Here is a 14,485-nt window from a genome sequence, read left to right on the forward strand (position 1 = left end):
CAGGGAGATGACCGGATCACTTCCTTCGCAACCCAAGGAGCCTTGCCTCGATGGGGGGTCTCTGGGGGGAGTTTGGTTGGTTGCCGATGCCATGGACAAGCCAAAATGATCAACGTCTTGGGCGAGATGTGCGGAAGGAACACGGTGAACTTCCATAGGTGTGGTGTACGGTCTTGGAGGAACTTGAGGAACTTCAGCAGATCTGGTGGGGATTCTGGAGGGTTGACCAGGAACTGTAGGCAGAGGTTGATCAGGGACCACCGGGGAGGGAAACTGCTCCCTCATAGACTGGACAGCCGCTGCCACAGCTTGGTTGAGTTGCTCTTGAGTAACGGTGAAGACCACCGGGCGAGAAGGATCATCCATTGCTTGTCTCAAATCAGGATCGTAGAGATTCCCACAGACGGCGCCAAAATATGTTCCTGTTGAGACTCGTCTTAGAAGCTTTTCGCCCACTGCTCCACACCTTGACTCAGAAGGAGGGTCTCTCGAAGCCTCCGATCCTGCCACTAGAAACACTAGTCAAATGGAAGGCCAGGGGGCATGCCCTGGCACGACCACTCCGAAGCTTAAGTTAGTTTTTCTGGGGCGTCCCTCCAAGAAGAAGTAGTGAAGAAGTTGTTGTTAGCGTACCTCGTCCCAATGAAGAGGAATACATTATGTAGTGAAGGAGCGGTCTTGTCTTATCAATGACATGGAATGTGTCACATCAGTCAGGGGGCGTGGGTTGTCAGAGATAAAGAGAATGTCTTATCTCCGTAAGGTGGCGTTGGCTGACCTCGACTAAAGGGGCGTCGGGTGCGTCCGGTTGTATCCCCAGCCCCTACGGGATCTGGGTGAACCCCACGGACTCAGGTGGACCCCCTGTTCCCTTATGTGATCAGCTAACCCCCGTAACATGGTGAGTTTCCATGGTATGCAGACCTAGTTAATTTTTTAGTAGCTAAGGTTTTTCCTGCACAACTATCTAAAGCTCAAAAAGATAAATTTAAAAGTGATGCAAAATATTATGTGTGGGATGATCCTTATTTGTGGAAATTTTGTAATGATCAAATAATTAGGAGATGCGTACCTGACAATGAGTTTCATTCTGTGCTTACATTTTGTCATTCATCAGCTTGTGGTGGGCATTTTGGACCACAAAGGACTGCTAGGAAGGTTTTAGAGTGTGGATTATATTGGCCTAGCTTATTTCATGATGCCTACTTGTTTTATAAGAGTTGTGATAGATGCCAAAGAACTGGGAACATAGGTTCTAGGAATGAAATGCCTCAACAAACCATGTTATTTTGTGAGATTTTTGATGTGTGGGGTATTGATTTTATGGGACCATTTCCTGCTTCTTTTGGATTTTTGTATATACTTTTAGCTGTTGATTATGTTTCTAAATGGGTGGAAGCTATTCCCACCAGGACTGACGATTCCTCTGTTGTTGTGAGTTTTGTTAGGTCACACATATTTTGCAGGTTTGGAATTCCAAAAGCTATCATAAGTGACCAAGGATCCCATTTTTGCAACAAGCACATGAAGAGTTTACTCAACAAGTATGGGGTTGTACATAAAGTTTCTACTCCTTATCACCCCCAAACAAATGGACAAGCCGAAGTTTCAAATAGAGAAATCAAGGGAATTTTAGAGAAGACCGTGGGGCCTAATAGAAAGGATTGGAGCAAAAGACTAGAGGATGCATTGTGGGCTTACCGGACGGCATATAAGACACCCATTGGAATGTCTCCTTACCAACTTGTTTATGGGAAAGCTTGTCACTTGCCCGTGGAGATAGAACATAAGGCATATTGGGCGGTGAAAGCTTGTAATTTTGATGCAATTAAAGGAGGAGAGGAAAGGAAATTGCAAATTCAAGAACTTGAAGAGATAAGATTGGAGGCATATGAAAACTCAAGAATTTACAAGGAAAAGACAAAGAATTTTCATGATAAGCATATTGTGAAGAAAGAGTTTCAAGTGGGTGACAAGGTTCTTTTGTACAAATCAAGGCTTAAATTGATCAAAGGTAAGTTGAGGTCTAGATGGGAAGGTCCATTTTTTGTTACTAATGTTTTTCCCTATGGTGTGATTGAGATTAGGGATGAAGCTACGGGCCACACATGGAAGGTTAATGGCCACCGGCTCAAGAAATTTTTTGAAGAGGTAAAAGAGCTAGAGGTGGATGGTTTGGACATCATGGATGCTATCTACCCAACTTAAAGGGGAGTTTGTTCCATCTTACACTTTATTTTCATTGTTAATACCATTTTTTATTTTTATTTTTCATTTTCAATTTTATATCAGTAATAAATTTCATTTTCATGAGCATTTTTGTTTGAAATAATTCATTGTGAATACCATTTCATGCATGGTTTGGTTTAAGGAATAAGTGTATCCCCCCTAGAAGTCTTTACATCATTTTAGAGGCTTTTGAAAGTGAGTTAAATTTGATTGATTATTCTTGGAATTAAGTTCATGGATAAACACTTTTGAACACTTGAATGACCCTTAGTGATGGAGTCTAGAGTGATGAAATTAAGATAGTGTACATTTTCTACCTAGTGAGGTTTATACCCTATTTGTGTGATGCACTTTTGTGATTGATTACTCTAGAACTTGCTTGTGTTCTTTCAAGGCTATATTTTCTATGATGGGTCCACACTTATTAAGGCTAATAATTTTGTTTCATCACCCATACATTTCATGCTACACTTATACTTCACACCACTTTTCTTTAATCTTTTTCATCCTAATTTCGGTTCATCTTTCATTCTATTTTGGATGTGGGTATTCTTAAATGCTATTAATGTTTCTTGCCCGAGACGGTCAAGGATTTAAGTGTGGGGGAGGTGTTCATTATTGTAGAAATTTTGATGATATAAACAAATTTGGAACTAATATTCATGGAATCAAGCCTATTGAATTTTGGATGTTTCATTGTTGTGATTGAACTTACTGTTTGGAACTGAAATTTGGAGTGTTTCACGCTAAGATGAGTTGAGATGAGATTAGATCAGTGAAGATGACATTTAATTTTGTTTGATCAGTAAAAAAAAAGAAAAAAAAGAAAAGAAAAACAATGTGCCAAATTGGATTGTTTGTGCCAATGTTGAGTAGGAGCAAGTACCAATAAGAATTTAATTTGAAGCAATGAAGATCTTCATCATTATTTGATGTTATGATAATTTCTGTGAGTGTATATGATGTTGTGAATTTTCTCAAGAAGGTTGAAGTAGCAATTGTCCAATTGTTCAAAGAAAGGATGGAGTTAAAGGGTGAATTGAGGTTTTGAATTCAATGGCTGGATTTGGCATTAAAAGAAGTCACTAAATGTTCAGAATTGATAGGGAAGAAGGAGGATTCAAAAGTGTAGGAATTGAGGTTTTGAGCTAATTGAAAGTAAAGTGCTAAACAACATGTGGCACAACTAATATGTAGTGTACCAAATCTAAATTTTTGAAGCTTTTGTGGACATGTTGAGACAGTAGATTAATGAGCTATATTACTGTAATGCTGTTGAGTTGAAAAGCTATAAATGTCAGGAGCTAATGCTAAGCTGAAAGCAATTTTATTGCTGTGTAAATGCTGAGGAATCAGGGTTATAATCCGGCTGTAAACTGTGCGGTGCAGAACAAGTGCAGAATTGGGTACCTAAAGAAACAGAAAAGAAAAAAAAATCCAGAAGAATCAGAGAAAAAAAATAGAATTCTGTTTTGATTTTTTCATGTATCAAGTGTTTTGAAATTGTTTGAGCACTGATATGAGTTCGAATTGCAGGGAAATTGTAGTATGATGAGCATTAGTAATCAATCTTCATGATGGAAAAATAATGGGTGAAAAACAGTGAGAAAATGGAGAGAACAAAGAAAGTATCATTTTGATTTTGAATGTTTTTTTGGAATTGATTGTGCCATTGATACATTAAGATTTCGGTTTCATGTGAAATGAATTTTGATTGCTGATGATTGGTTGATATTTCTTAGCTCTTTTGAAACTTAAATGTGAAGGAATTGGGCTTATTTTTGAAGGGAAACAAAAGATGGCACATTTGGTAGATTTTGAGGCAAAATGGAGAAGGAAAATGGAGTTTGTATCAAGAAGAGATATTGAAGAGGTTTAGATCAGATTGGTTTCATGGAATTGAAGAACAAACAGAAATAAATATGACCCAAAAGAAAGGAAATAGAAAAGAGGGCAAGAGGTCATTGGTTAGCATTTAAGTGTATCCATATCTACCACTACCACTCATTTTCCTTAAAGTTTCTTTTCTTAACTTTGTTCTTTCTAAATTCTTATCTCATTTGTATCAGTTCATGATTGCTTATTATCTTCAATAATCCTTAATAGGTATGGATTCCAAATCAAGAATGCTAGTGGAGAGTAGAAAACAAGCAAGCCTATGGAAGTGCATGAAACTTAAGTTGCTTGAGTGAGCCCTACTTTACTTGATCATGAATTAGAATTAGGGGGAGAGCCACTGATTTATCTACTGAAAACAACCTTGTGAGACTGAGTGTGGTGCATTTATCTTAATTAGTCATGAAGGATGAAACTTGCTAGGTGGTTAATCAAGTACAAGAGTTTAGTTCATGAACTTAAGTTTTTGAGATTCTACAACTTTAGGTAATTCTCTTTCAATTGTTTCTAATTATGATTGAGGATGATCTAGGGGGGTACGATGGTAGGAGTTTTCATTAGTTTTATTATTTTGGCTTGAGCGGGACGCACAAGGTTAAGTGTGGGGGAATTTGATAAGCTAGGATTTTATGGTATTTTATTGATTCAATTTGGATTTCTACATGAAAATAAAATGATAAATGGCATGAATTGATTGCAATTGTGATTTGTTGAATATTTGGATGATTAATTCTAATTTCTGTGATTTAATGGTTATTTGATATTAATTGAGCTTGATTTCTTGTAGGCTCCAAATTAAACCACGATTGAGCCAAATGGAGACCGAGTCAAGCCAAAATTGGTCAATTTGATAGTCCTAAAACATCATGATCAAGACTAGGGTTCGATTGGAGCTGAATTGGGCTTAATTGGAGCTTAATTGGATGAAATGGGTCAAACCAGGGCTAACTCGGGTTGAGCCAGCTTAACCGACCCGGCTGTGAACAGTGCGCCATCAGATTCACGTTATAACGAGAAAGAATATTGTAGCAAAAATTGCGAACACTGTAGCAGTACTGTAGCAGCTTCGTTCCGCTTCATTTTTCTTTGGTTTTTCATCATTTTCATCGCCAGATCTTCGGTTCTTCTTCTTCCAATCCAAACTCCAGATTCTAGGAGGCGATTCAACCATCAGTTCAGCATGAATTGCGATCAGAACCATTGAGGAGGGTTTCTTCAGAGTTTCTGATTCGCGATCAAATTTCGGCTGTGCTCTTCAATTTCAGGCTGATCGGAGCTACCATGGCCATCGAATGGGGTTCATCGAAGGCTATTGAAGTTTCCTGAGCGTTGATTTACCCGCGACTTGATGGATCCAGCTTGATTCTCAATTTATTGCTTGTCTCTGTTCTATATCATCGGAGGGTTTCTGTTTATCTAGATCAGAGGCAATTCAGATGAAATTGAGCTGAGAATTGGCATTGTTTTCCTAAAATTCTGATCATAGACCAGATCTAGTGTGACGGCTAGATTGGATTTGTTTTGTAAGGGAAGATCCGAAGTTCGGCTATTTGATTTTCTTTTCTGCATTTCTGTTCCTGTTTCTGTTTCTGCATTTCTTAAACTCTATCACCCTGTGTTTCTGAATTTAAGTTTCGATCGAACCTGTGAAATTGAATTCTAATCTGTTAGATTGTCTTTAGCTTCTCTTACATCAAGCCTTCTTGAATTGATTTACATGAATTTGAATTCTAGATCTGAAAATGTCAATAACACTGTTCCGTATCAATTTTTTTATATGCTTTTGTCTCAGATTGTGGATCGACTAGTTTTTTTACAATGCTGTTAGTTAATTGCATTTGATCAGATAGTTTAAATTGTTGTCTTGCATTTAGTTAATTGCATTGCTTAAGAATAATCTCATGTTGTTGATTTAGGGTTCTTTAGCTTGTAATTTCCTATAATCTGGGATTTTAATTCTTGTATTCCATAACTAGGGATGATAAATGCCAATGCTAGATAGTTTAGGTTCCATTGCTTAACTTCGAATTGTTTTGCATTTTTAGGTTAGATTGGTAATTAGGTTTTATTGCTTGGTTTCATGCATTTTTCATTGATACATTGAATTTTCATTTTTCATTTCATTTGAAAAACCAAAACCCCCATTTATATTTGAAAAACTCAAAAATAACGACATCCTAACTTGATTCATGCAACTCTCTACTAGTCTTTGGAAAAATACGACTCGTGGCCCTTGTATTACATTTACTTGTGAGTTAAGGGTTTTCGATTATAAATTTTAATTTGAGACTCATTCGTGACATCATTTGTGGGCGTATCAGACACCATATACGATATGGACTGGGAAGAGTCCCAAAATGTCATTTATGAAGATTTGGGGTTGTGAGGCTTACGTGCGACGTCAAGTCTCGGACAAACTGGGACCCAAATCGGATAAGTGCTATTTTATAGGATATCACAAGGAAACAAAGGGATATTACTTCTACATTCCCAGTCAGCACAAAGTGTTGTTGGCGTTCTGGATCTCCGTCCTATGTTCCGAATTCTACCCGCTCCGAGAAGCGTAGAACTCCACAGGACAAAAATTTTATCCCGCCTGGATCAATTGACAAAGTCTACAAAAGACTAAGTCAATCGATCCTCAGGATCGCCGATTCCTAAATTACTAACTACGGTTTTTATTCTAACAGTTCTATTATGATTTAAAATGCAGAAACTAAATCATACCAGAACCTTTTAGATGACCTCGGAATCTTCCTCTGTATTCCTAACTTCTTCCTGGACGTTGGGTGGACAACGAACTTCCAGAAATAAAGGAGTTGCAATTTCCGGATGAAGAAACCTTGGATCGCCTTTCTTCTTCTCGCAGCAGCTTCGCCTTGTCTCGTCTCCTTGCTAGGATCCGGCCACCACCTTGGAGGAGGAGGTTCGGCCACCTCAAGAGAAGAAGGAGAAGGGACGGTGGAAGAAGAATAAGAAGAAAAGAAGGAAGAAGAAGAAGAAGGGGCGGCGGCACTTGGAGGAGGTGGAAGAAGAGTTTTCCGAGATCGCTTCGATCTTTCTCTTCTCTTCTATCTTCTATATCTTGCCGCCCACCCCCTCCCCTCCTTTTATAGCTTCCATGCCAAGACCAAGCCCAATCTTTCCATTAAGAAATTTTCTAATTTGGATTGATTTTATAAACCAATTCCAAACTTATAGAAATATTTCTTATCTAGGCCTTTAGATTATCTTGCTTGGTTTTCTACCGTTGGATCTTTTAGATTTGGTTTTTTTTCTTTTTATAAAAAAAATGAAATCGATCTTATCCACATCTTAATGTGGCCGACCAATTAAAGAAGAAAATAGAACCGAACCGAAGAGATCTCATCCGTCGGATGCAACTTAATCTCATTGTTGGGTTTTCCGGATGCCGCAAAAATACGCGCTTTTGCTATCAATGTTGCGGAAACCCCGGAAAGTCCATGCCAAAGGATCCGTGCGAAATATAAAAACTATTTTCTTGTACATGTTTAGATTTACTCTACATCTACATGAAGAGAATCCTTTACCCTCGATGCGTGCCCTTCGCGTATCCCGCTCGTCCAAATGGTGCCGGATCTCGAGAGCGTCAAGTGTCACTCCTCTACAAGTATCCACACGGACAAATGGTGGAGAACCAAAACCACAAGTGTGCTAGCACCCAAGAAGGTTTCGGCCAAGGGAGAGGGAGAGGGAGAAGAGAAGAGCTTAAGGAAGAAGAAAGCAATCAACAACCACTTGAATGAGAAAAATCAATTCTCATTCAACAAGAGTGGTCGGCCACTTCAATGAGGAGGAAGTTACAACTCCTCACTTTAATGCCATGAGTTACACAACCCTTTGGTAACTCCCATGAGGTGGCAATCCTTGATGATGTGGAGCATCATCATTGGCCATCCTTTATGCCACCTCAATTTAAAGTCAAATGGTCAAGTCAAGCATTGACCATGAGGTGGCATAAGTCAAGTCAACATTGACCATGACATGGCATAAAGTCAAGTCAAACTTGACGATGATGTGACACAAAGTCAAGTCAAACTTGACCATCAAGTCAAGTCAAACTTGACCATAATGTTCATCCTTCTCAAGTCAAGTCAAACTTGACTTCCTAATCTCCCAAGGTTGATCAAATCAACTCCACTAGTCTAGTTTGGATTACACTTAATCCAATTTGATTCATCACATGAATCTAATCCTCTTGGTTCATCATATGAACCTAATCTCCACCTAATTGCCCTTTGTGTGTGACCCTATAGGTTCTTGTAACGTTGGCAATGCCTCTAAACCAATTTAGAGACATAAACAATGAGCGGTATCTAGCAACACATCATTGCTACCCAAGTTACAAGAATGTTGAGATCCAACATCACCATTGTGACTACTAATTGTGACTCATAATATGTGACTATGTCCTTCTATCCTTGATATCATGATTGATCAAATCGAGGCATAGACCGTGTCATCCTCTAATCAATCTATGTCTTGAACTCCAAGTAGACTCACTCCTATCAAATGAGCTCAACATCTCATGTTGACTCATTTGGGCATGGCCATGCACTTAGTGGTCTCACTCTATCAAAAACTATGATATCACTCCCGTTATATAGGAGGGATAGATCTCATCTACATCACTCACATCCCTCCACATAATTTATTACATACTCGGTAATCGCCTTTATAGTCCACCCATTTATGGGTGACGTTTGACGAAGCCAAAGTATGCAACTCCTTATGTTGGGAATGTTGGTGCAAGGTGCACTAAGATCTTGCCTAGTGTTTCGATGTTTGACAATACACCTAAGTCTGATCAGTTTGACCAAGGGTTGATTCAAACAGGGCTTGATGTTTGGATGTGTGGAAGTGAGCGAGAAGACCTAGTCGGTTAGACTAGACAGTGGAAGTCCTGATCTGGACGATCGGGCAAGGGAAATCCTGGTGAGTGAAGCTGGGCAAGGGAAAGTTCTAGTTGTAGGCTAGGCAAAGGGAAGTCCTAATTTGGAGGATCAGGCGGAAGTCTTGGCAGAGTCAAGTGCACCAGGTGAAGTCTGGGCTGGTCTAGGTGACCGAGTCACAACAGAAGTCTGTGCTGGTCTAGGTGACCGAGTCGCAACAGAAGTCTGGGTTGGTTAGAGAGAACCGAACCGCAGCAAAAATCCAGGGGGGCGAGGACAGAGCCGAGCACAAGTCCAACAAGTCTGGAGGACTTGGTTGGCATGAATTCTCCAGAATGGAGTGGGTTAGCCTAACCCAAGATTTCGATAGAAATCTAAAGTTAGACCCACTAGGTAAGACTTTAGGTTGTTTTGTTTGCTTGTTTGTGTGCTTGTCTTGCAGGAACCAGGAGCTGGAAGCAAGAGGGAAAAGCAGAGGTGAAGCAAGCAAAGTCAACTCAAAGTCAAGCTCAAAATCAACTCTGGTCAAACTTGAGTTGAGTCGACTCAACTAGAGATTTGAGTCGACTTGACACTGGAGTCGACTCAGATAAGGTTTTGAGTCGACTCAGGCTGACGCAGAGTCAAGACTTATCGCAGTTGATGTCACATCAACTGGAGTCGACTCAGAAGGCAACTTGAGTCGACTCAGACAGGATAACGGGCGGAAGCGATAAAAGTTGATCTGCCATGTCAGCTAGAGTCGACCCAGATGGCCATATGAGTCGACTCAGGACCAGTATATAAGGAGGCTTCGACCAGCAGTTGGATCATCAATTCATACGCCTTCCTTCCGACAGTTTATCTATTATGATAATAAGTTTTCAAAGGTATTTTCATCATTTAGTATGCATATGATTTGAATGTTAAGGTGAAAGAAGGTTTATGCGCTTAATGAAATGATAATGTGATTCCATGCTTATGTGTTTACTATGTGATATAATGTTATGTGAAGTGACGATTGGTTTTTGGTGAGTAGGAAAGGAACTTACTAAGCCTTGTGCTTATAGTTTTCTTTCTTATGTTGCAGAGCCAAATAGTAGTCACTGAAGCAAAGGGAAGCAGCAGGAAAGAGGCTGATAAAGATGTGTGTGGTGGTGACGTGACAGATGTTCCTGGCAAAACAAATATTATATTTTATACTTGCATGTTTAAGAGTTTAAATGTTTGATTTAAGAATGACATGCTATGTTTTGAACTTAATATCTAGACAATACATGCACCATAAGATTTTTATATCACATATGAAAATCCTGCCATGAATACATGCTTTATGTTTCCGCTGCGAAGTTTTATGGTTTTCCGTATGTGATTAATTTTATGAATGAATAAGAAAGAGTAACTGTAGCGTCCGTCATGGGCCCTATGTAAGGGCGGGCGTTACAATAAAACCAATCACTTGGGGCACAATTGCACCAACAATCTCTTTTGATTGACAAAATCGTTTAAGTTAGGTCTTTAAATGGGGGTGAATAGCGTTTCTCGATTTTTCTTGATCTTTCTCTGCACAGAGATTAGCGGAAGCAAAAATATAAAAGAGAAAACAAGAGATCAACGCTAACCCGGTTTGTTTACTTGGTATCCACCTCCGCAGAGGTGACTAATCCAAGGATCCACACGCACGCACACACCCGATGCACTATGAATCTTCTCCTTCTCGAAAACCCTCGAAGGCGGAGAAACCTTTACAACTCTTTTGATCTCCTCAAAATGATATGAAAGAATGTTCAGGAGGAGAGAAAGTAAGCAGAGAATAGAGAACAAACACGTTCTCAAAAGAAGCGCAAAGAGACAGAAAATAGCGAAGATTCTTGATCAATTCTCGAGCAGGCTTCTTTTATAACTCTGCAACATCAGTCGACTGCTGGCAGGGCCAGTCGACTGATGCCTTCAATCGGCAACAAAATCTCGCATTAAAGTGCATTAAATGCTTGCCAATTTTCTGCAACGTTCAAATCACAGTCGACTGTCCAAGACCAGTCGACTGGAAACAGTCGACTCACCATAACACCAGTCGACTGACCAGTCGACTCCTGTCTTCCTCTGGCTCGACTGATTTTTCTGTGTGCGTCTGATTTATGAGCAGTCGACTGCTGGCAGGGCCAGTCGACTGGTGAAGCTGAAAAATCACATTTCAGCTTCTCTTGACCTAGACCTCGGCCTTCAAACATCTCCCACAGCCTCATGCCTTCCCTGGATGCTCCATCATCCTTGCACTAGCTTGAGATGCTTCCATCAGCTTCGTCATGTCAAGTCTTTGCCAAGACTACCCACTTGGACTTTTCCTTGCCAAGACTACCCACTTGGACTTTTCCTTGCCAAGACTGGACTTTTCCTTGCCAAGACTTCCCACTTGGACTTTTCCTTGCCAAGACTTCCCACTTGGACTTTTCTTTGCCAAGACTTGCCAAGACTTGGACTTTCTTTTGCCAAGACTACCCACTTGGACTTTTCTTTGCCAAGACTACGCTTGGACTTTCCTGCAAACTTGCATCACACATGTTAGATCACAAGTATTGCCTAACTTTAAACATGGTTTAGCCAAACATTGAAACTCAATGCAGCCAAACAGGTATGGGTTTACTGACATCTTGCCTTCGTTCTCCATTGACAAAGGTTTTGCAGCACCATCACCCTAATTCCTTTGGAAGATCATCCTCTTGCTTTCGCTTCATCTTCTTCCACATGGATTGAATAGTTGGCACTGTAAAACAAGGACAATAACTCTCCAATCAGGTTTCTTATCGTTATTTATGTATATTAATATGTTGTACCATGTTAATGGTTAAAACTAGATCCATATTCTTGTATTTTTAATTATCTGAATTCTTATGTGATTTATAGAATTTATGTGGATGATGAACTAAACTCAAAGGAATTAATAGTTTTCACGTTGAGATTGATGATTTTGAAGTCACATACAGTAGGCTTTTAAATCAATTGAGGTAATCGCTTTAGTGATACCAATTGATTTCCATATAGTAGCAATCGATTAATAAATCTAATGTTTTAAGCTATTAAAGCTGATCAAGTGCTTATTTATTCAGTTAAAATTCCTAGGATCTTCTTCGATCTCTACACATGTGTTACTAAATTGAACTATTGTATCGGCCCAAAGGAAGACACATTAGATAAGTTTAGTGCATTCTATGTTAGTAGACGTGCTAAAAGTAATTGATCCAAAGGGAAATTACTTTTATACTAGATATACGTTCAAGGTAGTTTACAACTAAAGAATAAATTTATTTTATTCAGATCATAAACAAAATATGTTAGCCCATAGAAAGATATATTGCATGGAAAATTAAGGTTGATGTAAGTTATATACCAATATATATTTCACATAAAGTGTTGAATTATACATATAATGGGTCGGCCCAAAGGAAGATTCGGTTAGTAGTAGCCCTAAAGTCAATTATGTGATGATTGATAAAGGAATTTTGTATTATATTCTATTATTAATAAAGGTAAGATTTTTGGTTATTATACTTACTTTATGTTTGTGTCAAATAACTAAATATAATAATATCCTTGGGTAACTTATTCTAATCTATATTATATCGATTATTTGAGTCGATAGTGAGATAATGTAGAGAACGCTACTCTTAATCATTCCTAGTCAAGCATTAAAATTCAGGGATGATGTTAATTTGTTGAGACTAGCATGTAGGTCAATTAGACGACTTGATCTCACAAGTCATGGATATAGAATATCGAGTTGACACATATGTATACATTAGAGAATGTATACTGAATTGATCCACCATAAGAAAGTTTCTTGGATCGTTATATGAGTGTCATAAACTTTCTCATGTGACTATTGGTATGAATAGTGTTGGGATGTATACAAGAATCCTAGCTATCTATGTAAATAAACATTCTGAAATAAGAATTACTTTTAGTCAATGTTTACATTTAGCTTTTATACAAGTGTCCATTTAATCTATATTGTAGATAAACATAGTGTGCGGAGTCACATACAAAAGAACATGTTATCAGTTCCTTATAGATTATAAACAGTGTTCATAACCAAGATGGATTGGATAAACCATTGGACTAGTTGTAGTGTAATTTGGTCTTAGTCTGTCTTGACTATAGAATTACACTAGTACACTTAGTGTGTATTGAGCAGGACCATCTGAGGATTGTTTGATTTATACTGACTATATAATCGAACTAAACCTCTGTTATTATCGATGTACATGCTCTTAATCCCAATATAATAACAAACACATGTACTTAGTATGTACTTCTTTGATTCATCAAAGGGGGAGATTTAGAGCGATAGATCAAAAGGCTCGATGAGTTGGGAAGTAGTATTATGTACATGGTGTGTTGTTGATTATAGAAGGAAACTGTGTCCTATAATCTAAGTTGATGATGTCCCCTTGAGGAGCTCATAAAGGATTATCATGTAAACCCTGCAGGTGGACTTAGTTCTACATGATAACAAAGGTTGAGTGATACTACTCTTGGATTAGAAGTTAATTAGATTCGAGTTGTCAGTAACTCATTTAATTAACGGACATACGATATCTTAAACACAGGGAGATTAATGTACTTATAGTAAGAAGGAGCCCATAATATAATATGGGATTGGTGCGGTAGTGCAATAATAACTCTCTAGTGGAATGAGTTATTATTGATGGACTTAAGTTGTGTGTTCAGGAGGAACATGGGAAGCTTAAGCCCATCGGGAGACCAAAATCAATTCCTCCTCGAGGTCCCTACTGTAGCCTCTGGAAATCCTCGAATCCACCTCAGGAAGAATTCTTGGAGACCTTCGAAAGAATTCTTGAAGACCTCTTGGAGACCTTCGGAAGAATTCTTGAAGACCTCAGAAGACCTTGGAAGATCTTTGAAAGAATTCTGAAAGAATTCTAAAAGAATTCTGTGAGAAATTTCGGATAGGAAATTCTATTTATAAAAGAAAATTTCTAGAATTTTATTTAGAATTTTTTCGGGAAAAATTCGGATAAGAAAGAATTTTTTTATAAGAATTTCCGCTAAGAAATTTCGTCTCTTCTCGTACAAAATTTTATTATAAAATTTTGTGAATTAATTTTGTTAAATTAACAAAATATTAATTATGGAATCTTGTTAAATATTAGCGAGATATAATTAAAATATTTTATTAAAGATAAGAACAAAATTAATATAATGAAAATTTATTAAAAAGATAACAAATTTTATCCGTTGGATTTTATTAGATTTGTTCTAATAAAATCTTATAAAAAGATTTATTTCTAAGTAAATCTAGATAAGATAAGGTTATTAGATTAATAAATTCTTCTTAAAGATTTTATTAGATTTTTTCTAACTAAATCTGGATAAGAAAATTTGTTTGAATCTTTCTTAAATTTCCATGATGGTTTAGCTATATAAAGGAGGGCTTGCAAGAGGAAAAC

The 14,485-nt window shown here is 38.1% G+C and overlaps 2 protein-coding genes across 2 annotated transcripts in view; both read right to left on the minus strand.

Annotated features, from left to right (window-relative positions):
• LOC141842802 (BAG-associated GRAM protein 1-like) overlaps positions 1-366 on the minus strand; it is a 37,276-nt gene extending 36,910 nt beyond the window's left edge. Inside the window, exon 1 of the mRNA XM_074730801.1 lies at positions 13-366. Within this exon, the coding sequence (XP_074586902.1) occupies positions 13-366 (354 nt within the window). The remainder of the gene's footprint in view (positions 1-12) is intronic.
• Positions 367-3,477: 3,111 nt separating this feature from the next.
• The window catches only part of LOC141842803 (uncharacterized), a 50,067-nt gene continuing 39,059 nt past the window's right edge, over positions 3,478-14,485 (minus strand). The window contains exon 6 of the mRNA XM_074730802.1: positions 3,478-3,639. Coding sequence (XP_074586903.1) covers positions 3,478-3,639 — 162 coding nt within the window. The remainder of the gene's footprint in view (positions 3,640-14,485) is intronic.

Source organism: Curcuma longa, chromosome 12, assembly GCF_044706935.1.
Source record: "Curcuma longa cultivar G26 ecotype Majalengka, Jawa Barat chromosome 12, ITB_CL_G26_1.1, whole genome shotgun sequence".
Lineage (NCBI taxonomy): Eukaryota > Viridiplantae > Streptophyta > Magnoliopsida > Zingiberales > Zingiberaceae > Curcuma > Curcuma longa.